General features: G+C 43.3%; 1 protein-coding gene across 2 annotated transcripts in view; it reads left to right on the top strand.

The window, feature by feature from the left end:
* The window catches only part of LOC119661457 (solute carrier organic anion transporter family member 74D), a 33,226-nt gene extending 15,464 nt beyond the window's left edge, over window positions 1–17,762 (top strand). Inside the window, exons 3-12 of one of the 2 annotated variants that reach the window (XM_038070814.1) lie at window positions 7,767–7,996; window positions 8,072–8,242; window positions 8,301–8,468; window positions 8,525–8,839; window positions 8,905–9,058; window positions 9,124–9,330; window positions 9,390–9,543; window positions 16,609–16,761; window positions 16,831–17,150; window positions 17,258–17,762. In XM_038070814.1, the coding sequence (XP_037926742.1) occupies window positions 7,767–7,996; window positions 8,072–8,242; window positions 8,301–8,468; window positions 8,525–8,839; window positions 8,905–9,058; window positions 9,124–9,330; window positions 9,390–9,543; window positions 16,609–16,761; window positions 16,831–17,150; window positions 17,258–17,432 (2,047 nt within the window). In that variant the 3' untranslated portion in view covers window positions 17,433–17,762. Of the gene's footprint in view, window positions 1–7,766; window positions 7,997–8,071; window positions 8,243–8,300; window positions 8,469–8,524; window positions 8,840–8,904; window positions 9,059–9,123; window positions 9,331–9,389; window positions 9,544–16,608; window positions 17,151–17,257 lie in introns of both variants that reach the window. The other variant, XM_038070813.1, reaches the window with a different exon arrangement.
* Window positions 17,763–27,868: the final 10,106 nt, after the last annotated feature.

Below are 27,868 nucleotides of genomic sequence, written 5' to 3'. Positions count from 1 at the left end.
TCAAAGCAAGTAGAGCAGTCTGAGAGGGGATTTGAAATGACAAACAGAGGTTAATTTTTCATTCTAATTATCAAGGAGATCCTTCAGTTGTTTAGTGGACAATCTATCAAAATTAATCTGGTATCAATGTCCGATCACATGCAAGTCGGAAAGCGTTGGAAATGTTCACCCCCTTTAGTTTCACGACTTCAAGGGTCATATTGTAATATAAATTCAAATTCCTAATTATTGTTGAAAATCAACATCCCAAACTCTTGCCCAACCAGATCAGCGGAAGTTGAACCCCAGAAAAGCCTGATGACACCTATAACTGATCATGGAAATATGCATTGCAAATCGATTCCCACTTCTAGGAGCACTGTCCAAAATTTCCTAACGAAGAACAACCTTTAAGGCACTCATAGGGTGCCTTTTGAATTGGCCTTGTGGCATATTTCGGCACGAGGTATTATCAGGGTCGAAAAGTTTCTTCGAACGTAGACAGGTAATAATGTGGGTTTCCTCGAAATGACGCTGCGTAGTTTGGATTGGTTGAGTGTCAGTCTCTCGATCTCGTTGCCCCAGGTTCAAATCCCGGCCATCATCGGTCTTTTGTGTTCGTGTTGTGTTTGTCCCGCTACTTTACTCGCATTGCTTAAACAGCATACGCTGGAAATCTCGATATCAAGAAGGAGCAAGCAAAAAGAGTTATAACAATGTTCAGACGGAAGTACATCGAAGAGGAGGTTGATGCTCCTTGTATGTAGAGGCCATGGAGTAGTATGGGCGGCATTCCTTTTGGTCACCAACAATAGGTGATCACCACTGTAGATTAATTGACAATAGACAAAATACAATTACTTTCTGGGAGAAATGATATCAACATCGTGGAGACATGATAATTACAGTGACTCTTAACTTTACTTGATCTAGGCAGTTCCCTTTGAATCAATGATTAACGTCGATTTGACTTCAGAAAAGGTCATTCGCGGTGCTGAGATAATTTCCACAAGCTCTTAACGTTTTCAAGTCCATCCTATTGCTATCCTATACTGACTACATAGATATTATGGGAGGAGCAACAGGAAATACACTGATTCCCTTATCCCACAAGAAGATGACTCTACATCTTGGGTTCACATTTATGAAAACAAAAGAAATAATAGTTTTTCCAGAATTTAAAAATGCAGTTATACAAATATCAGGATCAAGTTGAGCCTGCTCCATATGCTTTCTATGCTGCTATATGAGAGTAGCACAAGGAAAGTGACCACCACTGTTAATTGAAGGTTGCCAGCTCTCGTCGACTACGAAGAATTTCATCCCACCACGTAGGGTTTACCACAACCTATAGGGTCGGAAATCACAACCGGCAACAGTCAAAGTGCAAGGTCGTTGATGGTCATCAGAGCCTATTTCAATTTCCAAAGACTGTTGCCTGAGTTATTTGTGCAAACGCAGGCTCACGCTGGTTGTTACGCCCTTGATGATGATCAAAGTGTTTCGTTTCTGGACTGTCAGGTAGAGATAACATCAGTTCCTCAACTTTGTTCTCTACTGGGCTCCATGTACTTTCACTGGCTTTTCCTAATCGCAGCTTTGTTAGGTATCCACCTTATCCCTTTGAAACAATTGTTCTTTCTTCACTCATTTCCGCTACTTCATTTCCTTCTAACCCAATGTATTCTGGAACCCAGTATCCAGACCTTATTGAGCGAACCGAGCGTGTTCAGTCTGGTCTAAGGAATTCCCAGACTAGTTTGAAATTTATCTGATAAAACTTAAGTGCCTTAATAACTGGTTAGAATAGCAGTGTTCTGCCCCTATAGATTCTTTTCGAGGTTAATACTCCGGAACATTTAAAAGATGGCCCTCCTTGCCTGCATTTGTAAGTGCAGATGGGGAGGAGCCAATCCCAGAAGGACTTCCAGAGATGCCTTCGGGAAGATTCTCATTGCCCCACTGCCGAGTTTAGTTCTTTCTGCCCAGATTACGGTCCCGTAGGCAATAATTAGCCATAATATTGCAGTATATATCCAGTGCAGCATTTTCGAGGTGCACCCCCATTTTGTCTCTGCTGTAGACCTGTAATTTATCGGAGCTCTTCTGGCTTTCCAACATGTATTTTTAGCATGTGCTATCCAGAGCAGTTTTTGGTCTAGTATGACTCCCAACGAGAGGAGAATCGGATTGATTTGGAATAGGATGTAAGTTTCGATTGGGTCTCGTTTCGGCTTGTATTAGGATAGTGGTTTTGCTGGTAAAAGATGGCTATGCAATGATGTTAGATGATTTGTATCTAAGAAACTAAAGACAATATCAATGTTGAAGCAAGGATATGAACTGGTTCCTCTGCTGTTCAACTTGGTATAGGAATACGTCGTGAGGAAAATACCAGCCAACGTAAAATCCGCAAATACAAGATAAATATAAGAACTTATTACATGGGTTTGGGACTTGAGCATTTTTGAAGGAATCACAAAAGTCAATAAATGTTAAATAACCTTTTATTTTATGATGATCCTAGGATCAGCAGCGCAAGGCCAAGAATGGTGTATCCGGTAAAATGTTGATTTGTAAATCAAGCAGATGGTTTGTAGACTCTTTAGAAGCAATAAAAAGTACAGTGGCCTCGTCTTGTGGAACACACGGACGACTGTAGTATTCGCAGTCACATATTTAAGGGTAAAGTCTAGGGGAAACAATTTGATGCGATCATCGAGGGAGGGTTAAACACGTTCTTCAACAAAACAATACCGATGTAATTTTTTTCGTTGAGGATGCTGAAAGTTCTGAGTCCGCACCCATTTGGTGACGGACCGGACCACTTGGGAAGCAACTTATTTCCTGGGTGCGGACATAGGGCTCCCAGCATCCTCAACAGCATCTGAGGGGTTGCCTCTCCCCTGGCCGAAACCGTAATCACTTTTCATTCTTTTTTGAATGTCAGTTTCACGCTAAAGTGAATATTCTGACATAATACATGCATATGCAATACGTGCATTACGTGAAAAAATGTCCCCTCAAGCATTTTTATATAAGAAATACACAAAACCTTTCATATCTGATGTGTCCAGCTTGGGTTCCAAGACTTGTTTCTGTGCTTTTTTCGGGAATTTCATTTCTCATCACTGGTTATCTAACATACACATCAATAATGCGTATACAAGCAATTGTAGTAGATATTACCCTCTTCTTAATTGCATATTACAATTTCAGATTCAAGGTCGTGCCCTTATTTCCATCTTCCAAAAAATAATCCCTTGATATTAACTGATACCTTCTGATTTTCTGGGGCAAGTTCTGTAGCGAAGCAAGGGCCAAAATTCGGGGGCTACTATCGAAACCTACTTTTGCGAAGTCTTCATTCCGAACTATCTGTAAAAACTCTGGTATCAGAGGAATTACTCCCCTCGATGAGTTTGAGCAATATTCCATCCGAATCTTGCATTATCTTGCATATAATTTCTGTCACAGCATTCTACATCACACATATATTCCAAGAGTCAGCTTCAGAAGAAAGTAAACTGTGGAAGGGAATACTAAGTTCCTGAAATATGTATCTGGGTAATATCAATAAATTTTTTTTTGTCTTAATCGTTTGTCCCGTTCACAAGCGGGGTCGGCTCGTCGTGATCGGTTTCGCCATATGGCCTTATCGAATGCCTGATCTGTGTGCAATCTCGAGGCTTTTAAATCCCCATCCAGCGTATCAAGCCACCGTTGTTTCGGCCTGCCTTTTGGTCGTTTACCATCGGCTTCGATTTTCAGACCAATTTTGGCAAGTGAATTCTCGTTAGCGCGAATTGCGTGACCATAGCATCCAAGACGCCTCACTAGCAATTGTTCCACGATCGGTGCAACCCCATAACGATCGCGGATATCCTTATTTCGGATGTGATGAAAACGTGTCACGCCACTAGTCCAACGCAACATCTTCGTCTCCATTACCGCAAGATGCCGTTCACTGCCTTTTATAGACGGCCAACGCTCAGAACCGGGCGACGGGACACATTACATTGCGATAAATTTTAGATTTGAGATGTACGTTGATACGTCGATTACAAAGAACACCAGTTGTGGAACGCCAGTTCATTCAGGTTGCGTTAATGCGTGAAGAAATTTCATAACCCAGTTCTCCATTGGCTGATAGCGCCTGACAGTGATTGTGCCTGTTTCATGGGGATCGGTCGTCAAAAATGCAGTTTTCTTCAGATTCAATCTGAGACCGTGTTGCATGAGGCGATCATTCCATTTTTGAACAAGTTGCTCGAGATCATTTTTGCTATCAGATGCTAGGAAAACATCACCTGCATAAAGCAGTGTGTAGGGCGCTGGACATTGGATGTCCCGTGTGACGGTGTCCATAACAAGAACAACGAGGAATGGTGAGAGGGCGCTTCCTTGATGAACACCAACAGAGGCACAAAGCGGTTTTGATACACTCGCCATACTTCGAAATTTACTTTTCGGATCGTGGTAGAGTAATTGAACCCAGGGCACGAGTTCTTCTGGCACTAAGTGTTGTCTTAGAGCATACCAGATGAGTTTGTGTGGCACACGGTCAAACGCTTTCTCTAGATCCTGAAATAAAATGTGTAGAGGGCGATGCTTCTCACGGTGTTTCTCCATGAGTAACCGCGCAGCGTGTATTGCGTCAGTAGTTCCGCAGTTTTCGCGCAGAATGCGTTCAAAAATCTTGATGGTATGGGAAAGTAACCGGATCGGACAGTAATTTGAACATTCTGCTAGACTACCTTTTTTTTCCATATTGGAACAGTGGTACTTTCTAGCCAGTCAGATGATGCTCTACCTTCCTGAATAACCCGATTAAAGAATTCACTGAGCCATAGTGTTGGGTCCCAGCTCTTCGCTTTCCATTCGTTTTATTGCCTCCTCGACCTCAGTTGCGCTGACTGGTGGAACTGGTTCAAATGTCGGCAATGATTGTGGAAGTGGAGGATGAACAAATTCTTCAGTTGAAATCTACTCGAAGTATTGTCGCCATCTATTCGTTGCGGCTCGACGTAAACAAAGTACTTGGTCGATATCCTATGTGCGTTCGTTTCGGCTTTTGGCAAGTCGATACATATCTCTCTCGCTATCCCGAGTGTCCAGTTTATCGTAAAGATTTTTGTAATGGTCCGCTTGGGTGACAGCGACTGTTTTCTTTGTTTCCCGGTTGACATTCTTACCCGGCTTGCTGATCTCGAGGGTTGCATAGGCCGCTTTGTGGATCGTGTCTTTCATTTGGTTCCACGATTCTTCCACATTCATAATGGTTCGTAATCGCGTAAGTGAAATCATTTCATTTTTCTTTTTACGAAACCGCCACCATTTAATGCGCAGCGGACCAGTGCGCTCCTCACGCTGTCTTATCGATGGCTTGATTCGGAGGACGGCAATCAACGGCCGTCTCAAAGGGAACGGCTTTGCAATCAGTGGCGGTGGTAAAATGTCGGCATCTTATGAGAAGATAATCGATTTGCGTTTTACTATTTCTACTATAAAATGTAGGAAGATAAGACAATTGTTTGATAAACCAGGTATTCATAAGTATAAGGTCATGGGTGTTCGCAAAATCGACTATACCCTTTGCCACCCTCAGCCACCCTCATTGAGCGCTCCAAAACTTTTCACCCATATGACCATTAAGGTCGCTGGCAATGATGATATAGTCATCAGCAGGCACGTTGCAGGACTTTGCATCGACAAGTTGCCAGAAGGCGTTTTTCTCAGCATCAGGTCGACCTGTCTGTGGTGCATATGCGGTGAAGAAATGAATAGTGCGATCAGCTGACATATTGGTAAGTTTCATTAGCCGGTCATCAAATTGTTCGATTTCTTTACTAGTATCAGGAGAACCCTCTGAGATGGCAATGCCAACACCATATTGAGTGTAGGGGCTAACAAAATAGACAAGGTTATAGCCACGTTCGCGTTCTATGTTGCAGCTTTTGGCACCAGACAATCGGAGCGTAGATATCGATACGCCTTTTCTGAAGGGTTCTTGTGAGTCCCTCGGTCTTCCCAGCATTTAGTGTGCAGACGCGTATTAGTTTTGCTCAGACTAACTTACTTACCTTCTGACAACAACCCTTCCCCATTTACCCACAGGACCGGGCCGCGTCCTGCGTCCTGCGTCGACTGAGGTGGACGCCCTAGCATTTCTTCGAGGCTTGTTAGTCGATCCGTTCATGTTATTTTTAATGAAATTGTACTGGAACTGGCAAGTTCCTCACGATGTCTCGGTTTAAGACGAGGACCTCTTTCTCAGCGACACGAGTTCTTCCGCACTTCCTGGTTCAAATAAGCTCGGAGAGCTAGGAAAGCGATTCGTTCTGAGCGCTTGCTGAGGGGTAACGTCACCCAATTCTTGAGATCACTGTGGTCACTTGACACATAAAAGCCAAATGATCATATAGCGTAGGATGTAACAAGGGTCATATTGAATACTTGCTGACTGAAGGGTGGAAGGAGGAAAAGACCTCCTGTACCAATTGTGAAAACAGCAGGCAATCCGACTTCGTATCATAGATATCCTGCCCACTACAACCATAAGGCCACAAGGCAGTAGGCGTCAAAATTGGCTCAAAACAAATGATATATCCTCAATAAAATAGTGGTCAAGGTGAAAAGATACAACGTACGCTACACATAGATACGTTTTTGAAATATGAATAGGAAGGTACCCAACTTCATAAAATCCATAAAAATGGTGTTGGGAAAGGGTAAAAATCGTGTGGATTGGGTGGAAACTTTTTTTGCGTAGCCGTGGTGTAAAACCTTTACTGGGAATCATTCTTGTTTCCTTGTTCAGCTCTTTAAATTGCGAAACCTTTCTCCCTACTTCTCCTAGCACCTCGCAAGACTCTACTTTTAAACAGGTTTTTCGTGACTGGGAACCACATAGGCAGGGACTCATCGACGCCTGTGATAAAAGGCACATCAAATGAGGATGTGACCTATCTTAGATATTATATTCTCATCTCAGTCGCAGCATTTAGATCTCTCCATATCCAGTCGAGCCGATATCTTTTTATTCACGTTTTATTTTTTGCACTCGTATAGTAAATTTTCGAGGTTTTCCCAATATTTTAGGTACTTTAGATGATCCCAACGCGTTATGTATAAAACACCTGAATTTTGTACATGACGCGAGGAAACTGAAGAACCTTCTCACACTCATGAGTTTGGCTAGCATAAGGCATGCAAGTGCATATTGTGGGGACTTTCAGGAGGGCCACAGTCGATTTTTGCTCCTTTTCGGATTTTGCTGATAACCTTAATCCCATTAGATGCACACCAAATCTCTTTTTTCACAAATACTGCATTTTGCTGCGGATTATACAAGTATGTCGGTTTTCAGGGATCCTCTATTAGAGAAAGGACCTTTCTTTGTATTTGAAGCTAAACTTCGGAGGGGATATTTTGGCTTCCCATGACTTTTTCTTTCAATTTATATGGCACCAATTTTCCTTCTTTTCCATTTACACAGTTGTGTTTTTGAATAGCTAAATGGAAATGGAAATGGTTTTGTTTCACCGACTGTTCACAGCCTTACAAGCTCTTGATATATTTGTCACGAATGTACCCACCAAAGCTTAAACCTCATCTATTTTCGAATTTTTTGCCTGGTATTTCTTTGTTCTTGTCGTTGATCCCAAAATAACCTCTTTAAAAGTGGCGAAACAACTGAGCACAAGCTCCAGTGTCTAGAGTAGCCCCGAAATTCTGAATAAAAACCGTGTGTAATAATTATTGAATTTTTCTTCTTTTCCTCACAGATTTGCAAATAAGAAAGCCTACGTAATACTCTACGGTATAGTTGGTTGTATATTCTCTATGACATACGCTTACTTCAACGGGACAATCACAACAATCGAGAAAAGATACAAGATTCCGTCCAAAAATACTGGTATCATAACTGTAGGAAACGACATAAGTCAGCTATTTGTATCAGCAGTTTTAAGTTACTACGCCGGAAAAGGACATCGGCCCAGATGGATAGGATTTGGTAAGGCTCCTTCTCCCTTAATTCACATAACTCCCAGGTTTCAACTATTTAACATTTGGATTTGTTTCTTTCCAGGTTTACTTACTATAGTCATATTTTGCCTCATGAACGCGCTGCCTCATGTACTGTATGGGCCAGGTGAGGATGCCTTACGGCTTACTTTAGAGTATGGTGGAATTCAGGATTTGAATGCAACGGAGGCTGTTATAACTAAAGAGCGGACAAAATCATTATGCAAATTTAAAAGTATTGGAACTCACTTTTGATTATCTTTTTCATATAAAAAACAGAATTATCCCTTTAGGTAATGGAACCGGGACGGAGTGCGAAAATGTGGAAGGAAACTTTGCTCCTCAAGTTGTACTCTTCATTGCCCAGTTTATTTCGGGTATTGGCGGCTCTTTATATCACACATTGGGAGTATCTTACATGGACGACAATACCAAAAGGTCGAAGACTCCAGCTCTATTAAGTATATTAGAAAATATTGAAACGTAATTGCTTCTAAACTCCATCCTCTATCTTCAGGTCTTTCGTACTTTATGCGGATGCTTGGTCCGGCCATGGGTTACGCGCTTGCTTCCTTCTGCCTCCGAATGTACATCTCACCAACGTTGACACCGATCGTTACAAATAACGATCCTCGATGGCTCGGTGCCTGGTGGTTAGGCTGGATTATCTTGGGAATAACTTTGTTCGTTTCGAGCATATTCCTTACAATGTTCCCTAAAGAACTTCCGCGAGCAGCCGCACGAAGAATGCTGAAGAAAGAAAGACAGAAGAAGAACAACAAAGATCTAAAGGATGTACCTGAGGAGTCTGAATTGCCGGCATCATTTAAAGGTGCTGCAATATTGATACACCCAATTTTCAATGAGGCTCAATTTTGACATAATTTTCTTCCTTAGATATGATCAAAACTTTCAAGAAATTGATAACAAACGCTACTTTAATGTGCAATAATTTCGCGTCAATATTTTACTTTTTCGGGTACATGCCATATTGGATATTCACACCGAAATACATTGAAATCCAGTACAGGCAATCAGCTGCAACGTCTAGGTAGGATCAGAATCGTATTCAACATTTCCAGGACCATCAAAAACTAAAATTACTTCAATTTTCAGTTTGGTAACTGGTACCGTCGCCCTGGCCTTTTCCGCCATTGGGATCCTTTTATCAGGTTTCGTCATTTCGAAGTACAAACCAAGAGCGAGATATATGGCAGCGTGGAACGTTGCTGTTGGATTGTTTTCAGTCCTTGGGATGATTAGTTATTCATTTTTGGGCTGCCCAGGGAATGAAAAATCAATGGTCATCAACTTGCCAGAAAGGTGAGTAAAAGAGAGATCAAAGGAAGGTAGACTCTTGCTGAGCCTGATTTTTCATTTAGTAATGGCGTAGGTGCTCTGAGTCCAACGTGCAACTCGCAGTGTCAATGCGATTATGTAAGATATTCGCCAATATGTGGAGAGGATGGGAATACTTATATATCACCGTGTCATGCCGGATGTAAGCAGCAGAGGATATCAGGTGATGGGAAAAAGGTAAGAGATGCAACGTTTAATAGAATCGTTTTGAAATCGAAATAACAGTTATTCTAAATCTGACCATTTATCTCGGTAAACCCAGGTTTATATTTTCCCTCTCACTTTGCCCGCAGTCTCCTGGGTAGGATGGGTGAATGCGTTTATACACTGACTTTTGGAACCGTGGGACTAGCAACTCAACTACTTCCCGCCATTAAAGAGCTGGTCTGGAGGCTTTTGATGCATTACTTTGACTTAGCCCTCCCACTATCCCGCCTTAGCAAGCCTCCAAGTCAGGGAATTCCTTTCACCTTCCGGAAAAAAAGGAAATTTGCTAGTTCAAAGAACCACCTATCATTAGATCCCTCTCCGTAATGCGTAACATGGCTCATCTGTCAATGCTCCTTAGCTTTGCTATGAAAACGTTGTCAAGAGAGAGCTCCCTTCACTGCATTCCAAATACAAATGACCGTACGTTTTCAATCGCAGGTAAGACTAAAAACCTCCATGTCCGCTTGCCGGGTAAGAAAATAATCAATCTCATTAGGTTTTCGGTTCAGCCACAACTTTGAATTTCTGATAAGTCATGTATCCCCTTTATTTCTTGACTTATTTCCTTAAGGAAGCTGCCATTCATTCAGTCTATGCGCCCGGTTATCACGGGCAAACGCCTCCCTTGAGTCCCCACCAGACGACTTGAGACTGAAATTCTGATCGCAGCCTTGGCCGAGTCTACCTCTGATGAGCTTTCAATATACTTTCCTGGCTGTGTCAAACATACAGACTGGTCGGCAAGCAGACGCCAGCTCAGGCTCGTCTTTGTGTTTTCTGATTAGCTTCACACCCAATACCAGTTCATATACCTCTACCGTTGACATTAAGTGGATGTGGTTTTCGCAGAGCCGTGAAGCTGGTTTATCACTTTATGACCATGATCCCATCCACCCCCATAAATCTCGACAACTAACTTCCCAACAGCGAGCTTTACTTTTATTTATTGATTTGCGGTGTCTACTTCGAACGATGTGCTAAACTGAGGACCCTTAGACATTGCACCACCAATCCAAAGAAGACTTTTCACGTGTAAGGAGAGCGCTGGGTTGGTGCGCGCTGAGAAATAGCTTCCAATACTTCAAACGCGATGTAATAATGATCGTTTGTCATGAAGTTTTGCTGAACTTGACACCCCTCCACCAGTGACGACGCAGAGGTTGCATTGGGAATGTTTGCTTTTCAGGCCGTTTGCCGGAATGTTTTCATGCATATACGTATATCGGGAGCCATTTATTCTCTTGTTCATTTCCATTTCCAGAATCTACTTCCGTGTGGAGTCTGGATGAGATACGTCCCATTCAAGTGCCCCGCCATTAAAAACATCTGCAACCAGAACCCACCTCTACCCCTTTATGCCCAAGACAGTGTCCTCTAGTGCATCAAACATCGGTCCAAAATGCGATAACCTCCTATTCGGTGTTTGATAGACGCTGGAAAACTTTATCCCTAAACGCCGAATCTAGGCAAAGCTATCTTTTCGGCCTTGGACTTGAACCCGAAATCGGGTGTCTTCCTAAACTGAGATGGAGGAGGTGCCGGATAGGTCGAGCTACTATGAAGTTGGGATCTTATTCCAGTACTATTCGCGGATGAGCATTAAATCAGCTTTTAACCCCATTCGTGAGCGGTACACTCCGGTAAATGTTGGTTTGAAGGACGTGGATCCGCCTTTTGCATTGCCGCCCTGCAGGCTGGACGCCGGCCCGGGCACTGCGGCATAGTGCTCTCTTGTCAAATCTCAGCCAAATCCATAGTCTAAATACTTGTAGCACATTGTGGATTCTGTCCGTATCCGTTGTCTACAAGCTGGAAAACCAACTCCGATTTTCCAGCCGTTAAGGAGTTTCCGTGAGTGCTGTTTGCCGACTTTCACCACAGCAAGTTTTCGGCCTAGAGAATTTGCAGAGGTGGTGTCTATGCGTGTATGGTTGCTTCTGGGCATTCACGCTTGATGGATTCTTCCAGTTTGGCCTTTTTTTGTAAGACAGTGAAGATCTCGACTTTTCAAAGAGTACATAGGCTCTACGCTAGAAGCTAGAGTCTTCTCCCCGATTAACCCCTTGGCCAGCTCACAGAAAGGACCCTTGTTGGTTCTCCACAGGCCTAATTCAACAAAGATTTCGACCCCCTAGTTTCCCGTATTGAAGACACTTCTGCTCCACTTTTCAGCAGAGCTCTTGGTTTCACCAATTTGATGGGCAGAGCTGGCGGTTTTGTTTTCCTTCGTATTCTTGTCTTTCTCTTTGATGGTCCACCATTCGTATCCGCCTAGCCTTTGTTCAAACGATTTCCTATCGGAGTGGCTGATTATTTTTTTTGTTTTCGTTCGCCTTCTTGACTTGTCCATCACAGGAGATGTAAACAGGCTACCTCCACTTGGAAACATGGACGGTTTATGTTTCCTCACGCTTTTTTTGTGGAGCAGATGGCATCCCCAATCCATTCCCTGCATTATATTTTTATGTTAAATTTAATTTTAAATGAGACTGCGTTTCAGTATTGCTGCCATCACATTTGATTCTGTGGAAGTGGTAAGCTTACAACAACGCGAAAACTACAAGGATGAGCACAAACATCCATTATGATGGATTTGAAAACGGGGGCAAGAATGTCGAGAAGGTGACGCTCAATTAATTCGACTAGTGTGGCTCTTTTTGCCATGATATTTGCATGACGTCCCTTAATTTTCCTGGAATTAACTGCTATGTTTTCTCTTTCTCCTGCAGAAAATCATATGCTATCTGTGGGCATCTATTTTGTGGCCAAGCTATTTTGATACTTGAAAGTGAAAGGTTCTTGGCTATCGTTATGAGATATTTCTTGAAGAAGGTGTTATTTTTTAAAAGCACTACATAGATTTTGCACCCTTGTCCAGCCCTCCAATCATCAATAATATTTACATGATTTCGCTGTTGGTTCCTGGCAATGTATTTCCATTCCCTCCACGACTTTCCAAAAAGTCTGGACTCTGCCTCCACAGTCCTGGGCCATGCATCGGCAAAATTGAGTAGTGGGTCCTATTCTATGACTAAACCCGCAACGGAATATACCCATACACTTCTGCCTTTTCAACGATAGATCCATAGGTACCCAAGACGCAGACATGAGCTGATGAAAACTTGGAGCTTTCAAGTAACAGTGGTGGTTTGCGCAGTGAAGGAGTTTGAGGAAAGATGATATCGTCCATTGATCCGCCTACATCCTCCGCTCAAGGAGAAGAGAAAGTATCGATGACAAAATGTAACCCTGGTGGATCCCACTTTGGACTTCAAATCCCTCTGAAGCTTTACTTCGATGTAGTACGTGACATTTTGCTCTATCACATCCATCAGATTTCACTCTTATTACTCTGAAATGTGCCTGCAAGGTAGTCCATTGTAGATACAGGCCTAGAGGCCTAAACTCCATACACTGCTCCACAATGATCCGAATGGTATCCATGTGGCTTGAACAAGAAGGAAAAGTAGAAATATAGGTTACTGAGGTTCTTCACGGGATCATTGAAAGGTATAAGACACCTGCAATCTTTGTCGCGATGACTAGTAAAGCCGTTGCGGATGAAATTTTTTTTGTCACCGAAATCTTTCACGGCAACGGAATTCCAACGCGTCGCGATCATCCCCGCTTTTAACTATCAACAGAGTTCCTTGTTTCTTACGTTCCTTGATCCATCCCCGTGTTTCAGTAAGTTTTTGTGACATCCTTTTGGGGCGTGCTGAAGAACTTGTCCTGCACCAGATACAAAGGCACTTTTAATGGCGACCTAGTGCTCGTTAATATCCTCAAGGAGTCGCACATTGAGTTTGGGGAGTTCACGCTCTATTTCCCTGCAATGAACCATTAGATGTTGGTCGCTTTGGAGGTCGATGTCTGTATCCCTTTTCCTATCCATACTTTTTAATCGCCCGCTGAAGGTGATATGGTCGACCTGATTAGATGATAGTTGCGGATCAGTCGGGACCTACTAACCTTATGGCAAACCTGCGTCTGGACTATGTGCCGCTGATGACGAAGTGGTGAAAGTTGTGCAAAACTATAAACTGTACCATGCCTCCCTATCGGATGCAAGAGCGAGGTATTGTTCATGTTGGCATACCGCGTATAGAGCATGTGACTCATAGGTAAGTAGGTATAAGTGGCCGCTTCAATTAACCCAATTAACGTTGTGGTGCCATTTCCATTTCCATTTTGATGGAACAAGCTTCTAAGGACGTGTTTGTTGTGAGAAACATTGCTTTCTCAGAGACACTCCGGGCGTTCACGAAGAATACCAACCCTACATCCAGATGTCTCTTCGAGCTCCCAAAAGAATTATTTGCCTAGTGTTGGTAGCCTTGTTATGGCCTGAACTGGACGATCGCGAAAGAAGTGGTTAAAAGTCTCTCCCTCCTCTCTACAATTTCGACGATGCAAATTTTAGTGTGCGCTGAGTCTGGCGACATGGTTTCCTAAGTGCTATTGCAAGCGCGGCAACCGTGGTCCGGGTCCGTCATTGAAGGATACTGTGTCGTATACTTGCAACACATCGTCGGCCCCGGTTGAAAAGTCGCAGTTAATTTTTCGCTTGAGGATTAAGGGGATATAAGTCCGCATGATGTCGGACTCTTTTAGTTCACGGACCCTATATTTTGGGGTTAGCATCCAAGTGTTCATAAATCAGAGACGAAGACGGTTTATCTACCTACCTATCTAGCTCTGACCAAGTTTTAGTCGCAGGGTACCAATTACAACACGTTATATTTTGGGAATGTATAAAAGGAAGCATTAACATTTGTGAATAGCTTCCCTACTTTAGGCCAGAGGTGAGGGAGCATTTGATGAGCTCTCGCTTGGACGAAACCGTAAGCTGCCTTCGCCTCCAAGCAAAATTCCTCTCGAAGCTTGACTTGCATGAGGCATAGTCTATTGAGAATGACCAAAGTTCCCGTGGTGTTCCAATAGGGATATTTTTTGGCCGTAGGGCTTCGGTGCCCAGCATCCGCCCTCAAGGAGCCTGACAATACTGCACGATGTTGCATATTTAATATAAAGGTCCAGATGGAGGAGATGTAGGGGTTCTGCCGGGCAGGGCTGCATATACGGTTTTTGGATTCTATTAAGTTTGGTCCAATTGTACTTCCTGCTCAACGCCGGCCTCCATATAATAGAGCCACGATTATGAATATCTAAAGAGCTATTCTTCGCCGGATACCCCATTTCCTCACGAATACATTCTTGCAGGCTTAGAAGGCTATACACTTCCATTTATAGTCTTCAATTTAACTTAAGATTGAGAATCACTTTCAGATACTATACATGATGGAGGTTAAATTCAAGTATCCTTGGCTTAGTGTTGGAGTGTATCAGCTCCATTCCGGTTGAATTTGTGCCGAGTCCGTATCTTGCAGTCCACAGGTCCAGTTTTCGCAACGCGAAATCTTGTTGATAATGGAGCGATACATCATTGATATCAATGTCGCCAAATTGTCGGCATACGCCACTACCTTTACGTTGCTCCTGTTCCTCGCTGAGAATTAGAGCACAACAGTGACGGTACCATCTTGGGACATCATTCTTACTCGCTCAAGTGGCTGCCTCGTCTCCGCCAATGTTATTCTGGTTAGAGCCTCCTTAATAGCTGCGGTACTCACGCTGTTGAATGCTCCATCTATAACCAGGAAGACAATAAGGTATGGTGCTGGTAGTGTAACGATCGTTCAACTGAGTTACTACTTAACTCTGAGTATTTGCTTTGAGGTAGGTGAGCTGCGATTTGGAGAGGTACGACTACTGCATGATCATCCTTAAATGGACGTCCAGGATGCACTCTAGGGTTTTTGATACGAAATTACTGAGACTGAGGGGCCTAAAGTCGTTTGCGGGCTCATGGCTTGCTCATAGAAAGTATTATTTTCTTTAATATCGCAAATTGGTAATGGTCAGTTACAGTCAGTTACAATCTGAAACCAGATTCGCGTCTAGTTGGTTTCCAGACTGCAAAAATGCAATGCCACAAGAGGGCGTTAAGTACCCTCTCCTACCATCTCACTTCACAGGACCCATTTAATATCGAATTCTCGTCAAAGTTGGGTAAAGCCAATATTCTGGTACTTTTGATGGCTGTCGCCATTTCGGTGGCAATAGAGTTTCAAAATTTATAAGTTGCTAGTCCCCTAAATTTTACCCCTTCTAGTTGGTGCTCAGAGGTGGCGGTGAGAAAGACGGGGCGGCAACCCTGTCGGTTGAATCAAAATCAAGTGGCCAAGGAGAACCTTCATAGTGGTGCCACCGGTAGACGCTGTATCGCATTGACTTGCCGGCCGTGATGCAGATCAGACCCGAATCTGCACGGGGACTCATCTGAAGTGGCTTTTGGTCACGAAACTTTACCAGGGCTATTCTGGTACCATGGGAACGGGCATAGCCCCTGGATTCACATACTTCAGGAGAATTCCTGTTGTAAGTGAGTACAGCTCGGTTGTTTGTGGTTGGCCCCTAGTGGGAGCTTCATGAGGGTTGTGGTTACATTCAAGCGAACAGAGACCTTCGGGCCTCGGCGTGGTGTTCCGTTTCAACACGGGTGCCGTACTCCTTAGTTCGGTAGAAATTTAGGTAGGTCTTGCATCCACGAGTATGAATGCTGAACCATACACTTGGTATAGACTGGTACCGTCGTAGCTAGCTTCGGCGGGGCTCTGATTGTGGTCACAAAATCAATCCGTGTCTTAAGAAGACCGTGGGATTAAGTCTCCGTGACAGGTACTCACGTTAAACTCCCAGGACCGACCCTTCTAGTTGCCTTTTACGGTAAGTAGCGAACACATGAACCTCAACTCAATAGACAAAGCAACGGATTTTGGCGATCTCTAATAATTTCCTTCAACCTTGAGTGAAGTCGGCATTTTTTTTGGAAAACAGTCACGATTTTCGGACCCCTAAGTTACTTTGTAATCAGCCTCTAGCGTTACCTGACAATTCATTAAACAGAGAAAGATATTATTCGTCTATATTTATTTTATTTTCGTTTGATTAATTTATTTTTATTCACAGGTATTTTACGATTGCGCTTGCATCACATCCACCCTGAACGCTACAACTGCAACTCCCATTTTCGAGCGGCTAACAACCCTTTCAGACAATACTTACAATGCAAGTTTCACATTACCCGAAGCTCTCACTACATCCTCGCCTGAAGTGACGCAGGTACTCTTGTGTTTTTTTCTAAACTGTCTCCACAGCACTAAAACGTATTATCTTTCGTCCTTAATACAGTTACCATTTGCCGGCAAAGCTATTCCGGGTGCATGTCCTGTCAACTGCTTCAAGCAATTCGTCATGTTCTTGTCGGTGATGTGTTTCTTGAAATTCATCGGGGCAACAGGACGTGCCAGCAATTTCTTGGTTTCAGTAAGATGTGTTCCGGAAAAGGACAAAACGGTCGCAATGGGCTTTGGCTTGATGATGATGAGTTTATTGGCTTTCATTCCCAGTCCCATATTCTTCGGTTGGGTGCTGGACAAACTGTGCCTGGTGTGGGGTAAGACGTGCACGAGCAAAGGAAACTGTTGGCTCTACGATGCCCAGGCCCTGAGGTAAGTTCAATTAGAGGACATTTTCTCGGATGACTGTGGCCGATTTTTTTCTTTCACCATCCAACATTCTTTTGTATACGAATGGATGTCATTTGACTATCTTTCAGATACAACATGAACATCATTGCGTCCACTTTTGTTTTTATTGGAACTATCTTTGATGTTGGCGTATGGTACTTTGTGAAGGACCTTAAGATATTTGATGAGGAAGTCAAAGAGGAGGAACTGCAGGAGTTCGACCGGGAGGAGGAGGCGGCTGTTGAAAAGAAAGTGGAAAATTAAGTTAATTACGTAGAGGCTAGAGTCCTCTTCTTTCTAATCAGTTTGTCCGTCGATTGAGTGAAAGAGGTTTTCTGGTATTCAATATGAGCAGCTGTGATGATAGATAATGTATCGGTTAAGTGTAATTAGTGCCTAATTAAATGTAGGTACTCTTTCTTACTAACGTTGTTATTTTGTATGTGCACTCTCCAGGTAATTGTTGCTAACGAAGTCTAATTCAGTTTGTTGACTTCTTGTATGATGAGATTACTCAGTAAGTGTTTGTTGCTAGCGTGATAAGGAAAAATTCGCGATAAGAGATTCATGTAAATAAATCGAAATAATTTCATATGTCGTGGGCTTCATTAATTTGGGAATGATACTTTCAGTAGTAAGATGGCAATCTCAATGGAAAGTTAGGCTGGAAGACATTCTATTGTGTGTCGTCTTTCCACTAATTGCCCCGTTTGATGTTTATCTTAAATCTATTTTGAAGAACTTAATTTTTACAAGGAATCAAGAGTAGGAGCCAGTTATACTTATTTCCTGTTAAGTGTAACTGATTTCTCATGATTTTACTACCATCTCTTTAAAATTCTGAAAAGGAGGCTCCCGTTGGGTTAAATCGGAGACCATACAATCCACGAATATTAAACCAGTATCAGGCAAGTGTTTTTAGCGCAAGAAGAAAAATTGGTAACGTAGTATCCGTGGTTTCACCGTATTCCTTCGGTTTTCTTTCTTACCTAATTTCCTTCATCTTCTGAAACCGAGCTTATGGAGTCATTCATTTGGTACGGTATTTTTCTTTTCTTTCTTCGTAGCATTGATCACTATATTCGTCATGCTGCTTCTACTTTTCTATTGTATATCTCATCCCGATTCCATAGTATTAAAAATTAACGTCCCTCGTCTCTCTCGTTATCAAATTAACCTTTAACCTTTAGTTTCCCGAAATTTCAAATCCTATTTAATAATCATGTCACATTTTAAATCAGAAATTGACACCTTTTTCTAATAGTTGACATCACAACGCTATGTACATACCTATGTCAGCGTGCAATTAAGTGTATTTTGCGTAACGGACCGACGTCGTCAATGCAGAACAATCTGGGTGTGCCATATTGTAAAGCTGTGCGCAGCGGTATTTGCATTTCTCATTGTTGAAGTTTTTTCATTGTTCAAGTCAGATGGGATTTCTTTCTTTTTGACTCAAGTCTGATCGATGGAGGCTTATTGAGCAAGTGGGAACATTTGTTCAAGAATTCATTGGGTCGAAAAATGGAAATTAACGCAGAAGGAACACAGACTTAGAAACACAGGTCGAGTTGCCCAGAATGCAGAGCCCAAATTAAAATGGATTGCTGATCAGCGTTTTGAAATCTGTCTAATCCTTTCGTGCCTCCATAGCAACTAGTTTTCCGTGTAGGGTCATCAGTCCAACTCGACCCCCAACCTGGAGGACCACCTGGTACAATTTGTCTCGTTTTGAGGCAAGAAAGAACAGCTTCCATCCTTCTCCGTCTGCCGTTTTTGACTAAGAAAGAACCTTCAGCGCTCACCACGTGGAGCTGGAGGTAGGGTTTAGCAGTAGAGCTATTGGTGTTAGTCCAATAGGCATTTCCCAGGCTTTATACTGCATCGGGTGCACCAGTCCCCGGTTTCGCCCTGCCACTTATACTACTCCTTTGCCCCCGGGATGTTGTTGAGTTCCTTGTTGAGGCAGGCCTAGAGAGGATACCGGCTGTCGCATTGTTGATGATCATGATGATCAGCGGTAATTGAGTGAACAATATCGGATAAATTCCGAAATAAGGAAATCCTTTCATCAATGATAATTGGTTTTATTTTGATCAGTGGATTGTGAACGGGACAAAGGCTGAAGAAAAAAGAAGAAGTGGATTGCTACGCCAAAACTATGACCAATTTGATATCGCATAAAAATGTTTTGAAAGGGATCACCATTTAGTAGTTGGTTACTTTTACTTGCGTGTTATGTCCGCCACTTCTCGCAAGGTTGGAGAGTTTCAACCCCGCATGTTCAACATTGAACGGTTGCATAATCCATCTGTCGCTCGACAGTGGAAGAGTTATCTTGTTGACCGAACGGCAGATATATTGAGTAACCCGCCTGAAAATATCAATGAGCATTGCATCGCCATAAAAAATACTCTTTCCTCGGGTGCTATGCGGGTCGTCAACGGGGTTAGGAAGAGGTGTTATAAGGTCTGGTCGCGAAATCGTGGAGGCGGATTGAGAAGGGATCGAAGTTTCTCTTGACCGTTGCCGATGGTGGAAAAATTTCGGGAAGTTCAGCGTACTGTGCACCGTGACAAAAGCGAATTTGCTATTGCGCTGGTCAGGGAAGCAAAAGATGACACAAAACACAATGGTTTCAATAGTATATACCGCATCACGAATCTTTCGATGACCTTTGGAAAGACGGTAAGCTCCTCATCCAGCTGAAGAGGTGGAAAGAACACTTCACCAGTGCTCTCAACCGTACCGCAGACGAAGAGGATTCCCCTCTTGTGGATGAAATGGTTAGTCACTATAACATGCGAATGCAGACTGTTCCTTCAAACAGAAGGGAAATCTTTTCGACATCAATGAACTCAAACGGGGTAAAGCCGCTGGGCTTGGCGGTCTGCTTCCAGAACTATTTATCGCTGTACGTGCACGTGGAGTTACTGCAGATTTGTTTCCATTTATGCATCCTGGGAATCCGAGATCTTTCCAAGAGTGGGGAAGAAGGGGATGATCGTTGTGATTTCAGAAGAAAGGCACCCGCTTTGAGTGTAGCAATTGGAGGGGGGCTGTGTGGGCTTAGAAAGAGAGGCAAGTAGAATTGGACTGAAAATGAACACCTACAAAACCAAGGTTCTCAGTGTGACGGTTCATCGCACCCTCCCCATCGGCATTAATGGACAGAAGATCGAAGACGTCGAAAAAATTGTATATCTAGGCATGCTGGCGTGGTTCTTGCCGATGGTGGCACCGAACTGTATATTGCTCGACGCATTAACATTACTAGATCCACCCCGCTTCCCTATCTGAAATATGTAAATGCAGTTATTTAAACATCATGATCAAGTGGCTAGTGTTCTTTTTGTGTTGCTATATGGCATTAGCGCATGAAACGTGACCCTCGCTGTCACTCGAAGGCTCCAAACTTTCTTGAACAACAGTCCGTATCATCAGTTTACGTTAGCTGATACTATTACAAACGAAGAACTTCTTCGGAAGACCGAAGTGTCAGTGGATAGATCACACATTAAGGAAGGGCGACAATTGCGTTATTGGCTACGCTATACAGTTTCTCCCATGTTCAAGAAGTTATTACACATTAGAGACTTTGCGAAAGATGACGCAAAGCTCAATGAAGAAAATGACGTTTCTGTTATTTTAAAGCAAATAATTTTCAAAATTTTAGATTTCTATCTAGTTATTTCCTGTTTTTAAATAATCTTCTTATTTTACTACCAAATTGGAACAACCTAGTCGGATTCCGGATTTTACCTATTGCAGGAACTAATTGCAAGTACTTCCTTTTTTTTGGAGATTGGAGAGTCCTAAGTCCGCATCGACTTGATCCCGGACCGGTCCAAATGGAGAGCAACTTGCTCCCACTCTTGATGGTCCACGGACTTCTCTTTTTAGGTTTAACACCCAAGTTTCCAAAATCAAAAGAGGGACGAAGACGGCTACGGTTTCGTACCAGGGCAGAGGCATGCAGCTGTCTGGACTGACTCCACTTAACTTCGATCGATCTTTCTGAGTGGGGTGAAGTCGGATCAAGAGCGGATCGATGAATGGAAGTTGAAGGCAGTGCATACTAAACACATGAATTGTCTTTGATAGCCATTTGTTGATTTGCATTTGTCGAACAAATGACTGTGTGCTGGGGAGTTATTTGCTGAGGCAGAGGGATTTTTGTGTGCCATTCAGGATAGCGTGGACGCCATCCGAGGTTATAAAATGCTCATGATGAAAGATCGGGTTTAGAATGACCAGTGCAGGATGTATGGTTCGGCGTTGGAGACGTTGGATCATCTCATTTCCAGCTGCACTGTAATGGGACCGGTTCAATACACGAAGAGGCATAATATTGTTATATGCGTTCTGGGTTCGTTTTGATTAAAAACACTATTTTCCGTTTTATTTACACACACACACTTTATTTTACTAATTCAATACTACCATCACCGGCTCCAATCAACAGTTGACCATTTCCTACAATCAAAACCTCTCTAACTCCATTAACATATTTCTCACAATCTTTTCCCTTCTCGCTGTGCGAGAACACTTACATCACCGTGTATACTGTGGTCTCGAATATTCGCCGGATTTTCTCGCAGTCGGTGGAACCTGTCAGTGTGGAACCTGTCAAACTTGTCAGCGCCAACTCGATTTGTCAGTTTAGTGTTTGTTTTTGTGTTTAGCGTGTTTACGACAATATTGTATATAAGGTTATTCATCAAAACCTTGGATACAAGCATGGGCTTCATCACGGAAACATGTCCGGTTTACCTATTTAAGCCGCAGGCAGTACTTGATAGTTCTGCTTACAGCATGTATTGAAACCGACAAGTTCTGACTGGTCGCCATATACAGACAACAAGCCTGATATGCCGTTTGTTGACAAGACGGTTCTGATGTTCTGATGCTGACGGTTATTGATGTTGCTATCCCCCATAATAGCAACATTGTACGGAAATACGTGGAGAAGAAGGTGAACTATGAGCCACTAGCTCGGTAAATCAAAGAAATTTGGCGTCAAGTGAAAGTGATTTAGTTCCTATAATATTGCCAGCTACAGTATTGTACTTAATTCGCTCACAGCTTGTCCTAAAGTCCTGGGACTTTCACTCAGTCGGGTTCAAACAATGCAGAAGAACACCATTCTCCATACGTGCTCGATGTTGCCGGAAATTCTCGACGGATTCTCCCATTGACCTACCACCGGCCACCACCGCCAGTGCCCCTTTAGTTTTTAAGTAGGTAGGATCGTCCGAGCCTAAATATTTGGCACTTAGTGCTAATATTAGGTAAAATCCGGCATCTGCCGAAATTGTGACCACTCGGAGATATAATAGAAATGACATGAGATATGAGAAAAATAATTCATAATAAAATAAATCAAAATAATGAAAAAAAAATATTTTTGGGCTTTTATATACACGACCGTATTAATTGATATGCTAATAACTTCCTCTAAATAGTTCATAAAAGCAAGTCTCCTAATGGTGTCCATAGTTTATCAGTATCATAGAATATAGCCCACTCCCAGGCGTCTTCGGATCCCATACATTTGATGGACCACAAAGTCTTCGGCGGCCCCTTTGACAAAACATATCAAGAACACACCTGTCAACTCACGAGAACCGACTTGCAGCGACATCGAAATCGTTCCTTATTGTCCAGTACTACAGAGTGCGGCAGCATAACTTCCTTTTTTAAAATGCGCGCCACTCAGTTAGTTGATGTCATAGCGGAGCGCTAGTGGTCTCGTTCAAGAGGGGATACTGTAAAGTTTTGTCCCGACATGTCCCGGTTCAGTCGCCATCATGCGTTGGAATAGTGAGGAGTGTGCGTTTGCCGTTGAGGTTTACTTTTCAAGCGGATGTTCGGTTATTGCAACACAGCGTGCATTTCGGAATCGCTTTAATTTAGCCCCGTTGGTTCCCGTCGCAGACCGCAAATCAATTGTTATATGGGTCACTACATTCAGACAAACTGCAAGTGCTACAAAAGGAAGAACGGGAGTCCCTCGGCCCGTTAGATCACCTGAGAACATTGAAGCAGTGAGAGCGTCAATGTTGCGATCGCTACGGCGTTCTGCGCGCAAACACGCATCTGCCCTTGGACTATCCGATCGTTCTCGTGAGAAGAATTCTTCGTGATGATCTTCATTTTCATCCCTATAAGATGGCGATAGTGCAGGAACTTTCAGAACGTGACTTCAATTCTCGGAGGCAATTTGCAATGGCCGGCACGCTCTCCCGATCTGTCCCCTTGTGATTTTTTTCTATGGGGTTTTTTTGAAATCCCGTGTCTATGTGAACCGTCCAAGAACCCTACAAGATTTGAAGACCAACATCCAAGAAGAAATTGCCAACATAACACCTGCTATGCTAACAAGAGTCATGACAAACGCCAGAAATCGGTTTACGCAATGTATGAAGAATGGGGGACGTCACCTAACAGATTTGATCTTCAAAACAATGCAAATAAAAACTTTGGACATGTACCTACATTATAAAAAATAAATAAATATTTTCCGATGCATACAATAGTTTTTATTGAGTTTTGAAAAAAGGAAGTTATGCTGCCGCACCCTGTACTTTGAGTGAATTCACTACTAATTCACTGTCAATTATTTTCTTTTTTATTTCCAGCGCGTCTTATCACAGTAACAACTTCTAACCAAAAAAAAACATAATCGATCCCCAATCCTCATGACCTTTCTGAAGACAAGCAGTCTCCCCTCCGAATGCGGCTGATCTCTTGATTCGGACCGACTGATGAGGTCCGAATCCTGCTGATTCCTCCCTTCGCCGACCGCGGCTTTGAACTTCAAATTGAAGTCGGCGCAGCAGAAGCAAAAAATTAAATCAAATCTTTGCATTGATACTGACATGCACATTCGCCCCCAGCCAGTTTTTGTGCAAGCAGAAAAACCAAAGTACATTTTGCTCAGTCAATGTTCGCTAGCAATATCAGAGAATAGTTTTTAAGGGTGTTCTCAAAATCTCAGATTGAAATTCAAAATATCTTTAAAGTTATAACTCAAAGACTGCAACGCAGTAACCATAGTAATTAGTCGGCAGCAGCTCCTTCAATGGTTGTAATATCCTCGATCCAATATTGTTATTTTCAGCTGACTAAGGTCTAGGCATTATGTAAAAATAAATACTGTTAGAAAATAAGAAATCCGCATAGTATACGAGGAAGTATTTTGAAAGATCTCATTAGTAAGTTTTGCTACCAGAAATCTGTAGTCAAAACTTTAAAAGCGTTTTACTCGAAATCACGTTTTCAAAGTTTCGGGGAAGCACTTACAAAAACCACTTAGTCGAGGAAAAGATTGATTTGGAAGATAGTTCCCTTTATTGGCTAATAATTATGTAAAATAGATACAAATACGGTATTGCCGGGACCAACTGGACCCTTCGTTAGTGTTTTATCTTCAGAAGGAACTTTTAAAATATCTCAAGCAGAAGATGTTATCTTGCCATAAGTTTACGAGTGTAAAAAGCGCAGATGACTAGAAGGTAATGGGTTAACCGTAATTGTGTTTGGAGTGGTTGATGCTACTCAAGTCTGTAAGATTAAGTAATTCATCAGGGAGGAGCATTGAATAGTTTACTAGTTGTCCCTCTTTAGGCTCCCTGCCCTGATTTCTCTATATTCTATACCGTTAGTATACCTATTTCATTACTTTAATAGTTTAGAGGTTGTATCTGTATTTGCCTTCTTGGCGAATTTATATTATAATTTGTATCTGTCCTAAAAGTCATTTTTCAATCTACTCCATTAGTCTCATATTCCGCTGTACTAGAGTTGATGTGGTTTAGGTCTATAATTGGGAAATTTCGCTTTGGGTGGTGTCTCGGAAATATAACGGTTACTTCACTATCACTCCCTAGATGGCGGCAAATGGCCTGATTCAGTTCTTTAATAATATAAGCTAGTGGCATCATTTGGTAAAATGAGAAGTTATTGTCAGGAAGCGTTTCCAATCGATGGCGCTTCCTGCGAAGTGCGTCATTTAATGCTAGAATAACTGACATTTTCTGGGCTTTTATTTAAGTTACGATGTGAATAGGGAATTTTGCAGTAATAATGGACAATCAACTGGAATTCCTAAATTCTGCGTCAGTAAAGATTGAATAAATTAGAGATTAAAAGTTTCGTCATTCGCCAGTGCGATGATGGTTACAACAATTATTGGTTTAAGTAATTTATCTAAGAAGAAAATTAAACACGACGGAAATGTCGGTCCGGTGGTTCATTTGAAAACGGGGGTGCCACGTCCACCTCTTTCCATCCGAAGGAAAAGCAACGCAGCAGCTAAAGTAGTATCCGATTCATCACTGACGAGAGTCAGAAGAGTGGTCGGGTCCGGATGAGCGAAACTTGTCTTATATAAATTCGTAATGTGATCCTTAAAGAAAAATACAATGTAAAAACCTCTTGTTGATTTATTTCAAGTTTATTCTAGCCATTATCTTTGCGACAACAGGAGGCATGCAAATACCTCTCCAATCGTCGTACTCAAGACGGGTGTCTTTCCTTAGATTACTGAAAAGTAGAAGCAGCAATTCTGCAAAAACCGCACGTATTGTCAGGAAAAGGTCTGCGAGGAGACTGCCAAGTCCGGGGGCTCTGATGACATGACCGTATTCTGTCATGGTGACGAGGCTTCAGTGCGTCCAACTCACCCCCCGCTCGAAGCCATCAGCATAGTCTCCAGCTCTTTACATTCATCCAGCTTCCATGTTATCACAGTCAGCTAGATTTTGTGACAACCTTTTTCAGGAAATATGCCATTGTCCATTAAACTCACTCTGGATAAAGTAGCATAAAGAACATCACTGATAACAAGAAGAAATAAGACAAGATACAATCCTGCTTCAGCGAATTTACTTTTGCTGAGCTTTTCGACAGCAACTCAGAGTCGCCTTTTATCTTGCTAATCAGCGAAAGCCTCACCACCTTCCGTTGAATTTGCCGAGCAGTAAGCCTGGCACCAGTTTGTACACCTCTGCTGGGATGGCCGGGGTGGCACACACCGAGAATTTGTGTCAACTACTTCGAGGGCAATGTATTGTTGGCCGCTTACCGAGAAATCTTCTACTCGCTATTCGTCTACCAGCAACACCAGTGAAGATCATGTCCGAATTGCCTCCCTCGCAGTCTGGCCACCGAAACGTTGGGGTGGATCTGGTGTTTTACAGTGCAAGCCCTTTTCTTGCCACCATTTCGAGAGTTCGTTTCCCTTTGGAGTCTGGGTGAGGCATGAACCGTTCAAGTGCCCTACCCTTGGAGGCACCCCGAGCAGGATCCGCCCCCCTGTGCTCAAACTAGCACCCTCCAGAGCTATGACGTGGGTCTTCCTTTAGATAGGTAGGTAGGTAGGTATCAGTGGCCGCTCCGAGGAGCCCAATTAGCGCTTTGGTACGCCGTTTTAATGCCACAAACTCCTAAGACCGTGACTGTTCTTATAGGGACAGGGAAGCAGAGTCCGGCCGGCTCGGATCTTCAGAGCCAGCCCGTAGCATTCACGAAGGAAAGCAGCTCTCCGATCCTGCAGCTAGAAAGCTCCCCAAAGAATGGTTTACCCAGTGTCCGCAGCCTGACTCGAGCCAGAGCTGGGCAATCGCGGAGAAAGTGCATGAGGATTTCTCTTCCTTCTCCGTAGCTTCGGCAATGCGAGTTGTAGGGTAAGCCGAGCCTAGCGGCATGGTCCCCTATGGGCCAGTGCCCTGTGCAGACCGCCGTAATCTTGAATGCATTTGTACGCATCTGGCACAGGAGCTCTCGTGATCGGGCTATGTTATAAGCGGGCCAAATTCTCCTTGACTTGGCACAGCTTGTAAGCCTTCGCCATCTCAGGCCCGCGGCTGCTAGGTAGTACGAGTAGACTCAGCCCCCGACAGCCGCCAGCAGAACACCGACTGTATTCGCCGAGGGACTGCCAAGAGCAGAGCCTTGCCTGGCCAATCCGTAAGCCCGCTCATTCCCCTCTATGTTCCTATGCCCGGGAACCCAGAGGAGAGTGACCTTGAGCGTGCCGCCCAGATGGTTGAGCGCGTCTCTGCACTGCCCTACTAGCCGGGAAGATGTCGTCGCTGAGTACAAGGCCTTGATGGCCGCTTGGCTGTCGGTCAGAATGGCTATGTTACGCTTGGGGCTCGAACCACGCTCCAGCCATCGACAGACTTCCAATATCGCCAATACTTCCGCCTGGAATACACTGGTGAAACCTGGGAGACCATACGACTTGGATACACCGTGTGTATTCGAGAAAACCCCCGCGCCGACTCCATATGCATCTTTGATCCGTCCGTAAAGAATACCGTGTCATAATCTTGCAACACGCCGCCGGTCTTCCACTTTGCCCTGGTTGGAAGGTCCACAGCAAAGTTTCTCGTGAAGTTCAGCTTGCGTGTGACATAGTCCGTGGGGGATGCCCAGATTTCTCGAGGTATTTCATCTAGGATGTTGCTGTGGCCGTAGGACTTCGTTGCCCAACATCCGGACTCACGTAGTCTGACGGCACTGCACGCTGCAACATATTTGATGTGGATGTCTAAGGGGAGGAGATGCAGGAGTACATTGAGAGCATCTGCCGGGCAGGACTGCAGAGCACCCGTAGCACCTGCACACGCGGTTCTTTGAATCGTATTAAGCTTCGTTCTATTGTATTTCTTCTTCAAAGCCTGCCACCATAC

Source organism: Hermetia illucens, chromosome 1 (genome assembly GCF_905115235.1).
Source record: "Hermetia illucens chromosome 1, iHerIll2.2.curated.20191125, whole genome shotgun sequence".
In the NCBI taxonomy this organism is placed as follows: domain Eukaryota; kingdom Metazoa; phylum Arthropoda; class Insecta; order Diptera; family Stratiomyidae; genus Hermetia; species Hermetia illucens.
Note: the sequence above shows the minus strand (reverse complement) of the source record. Positions and strands in the feature narration are given on the sequence as shown.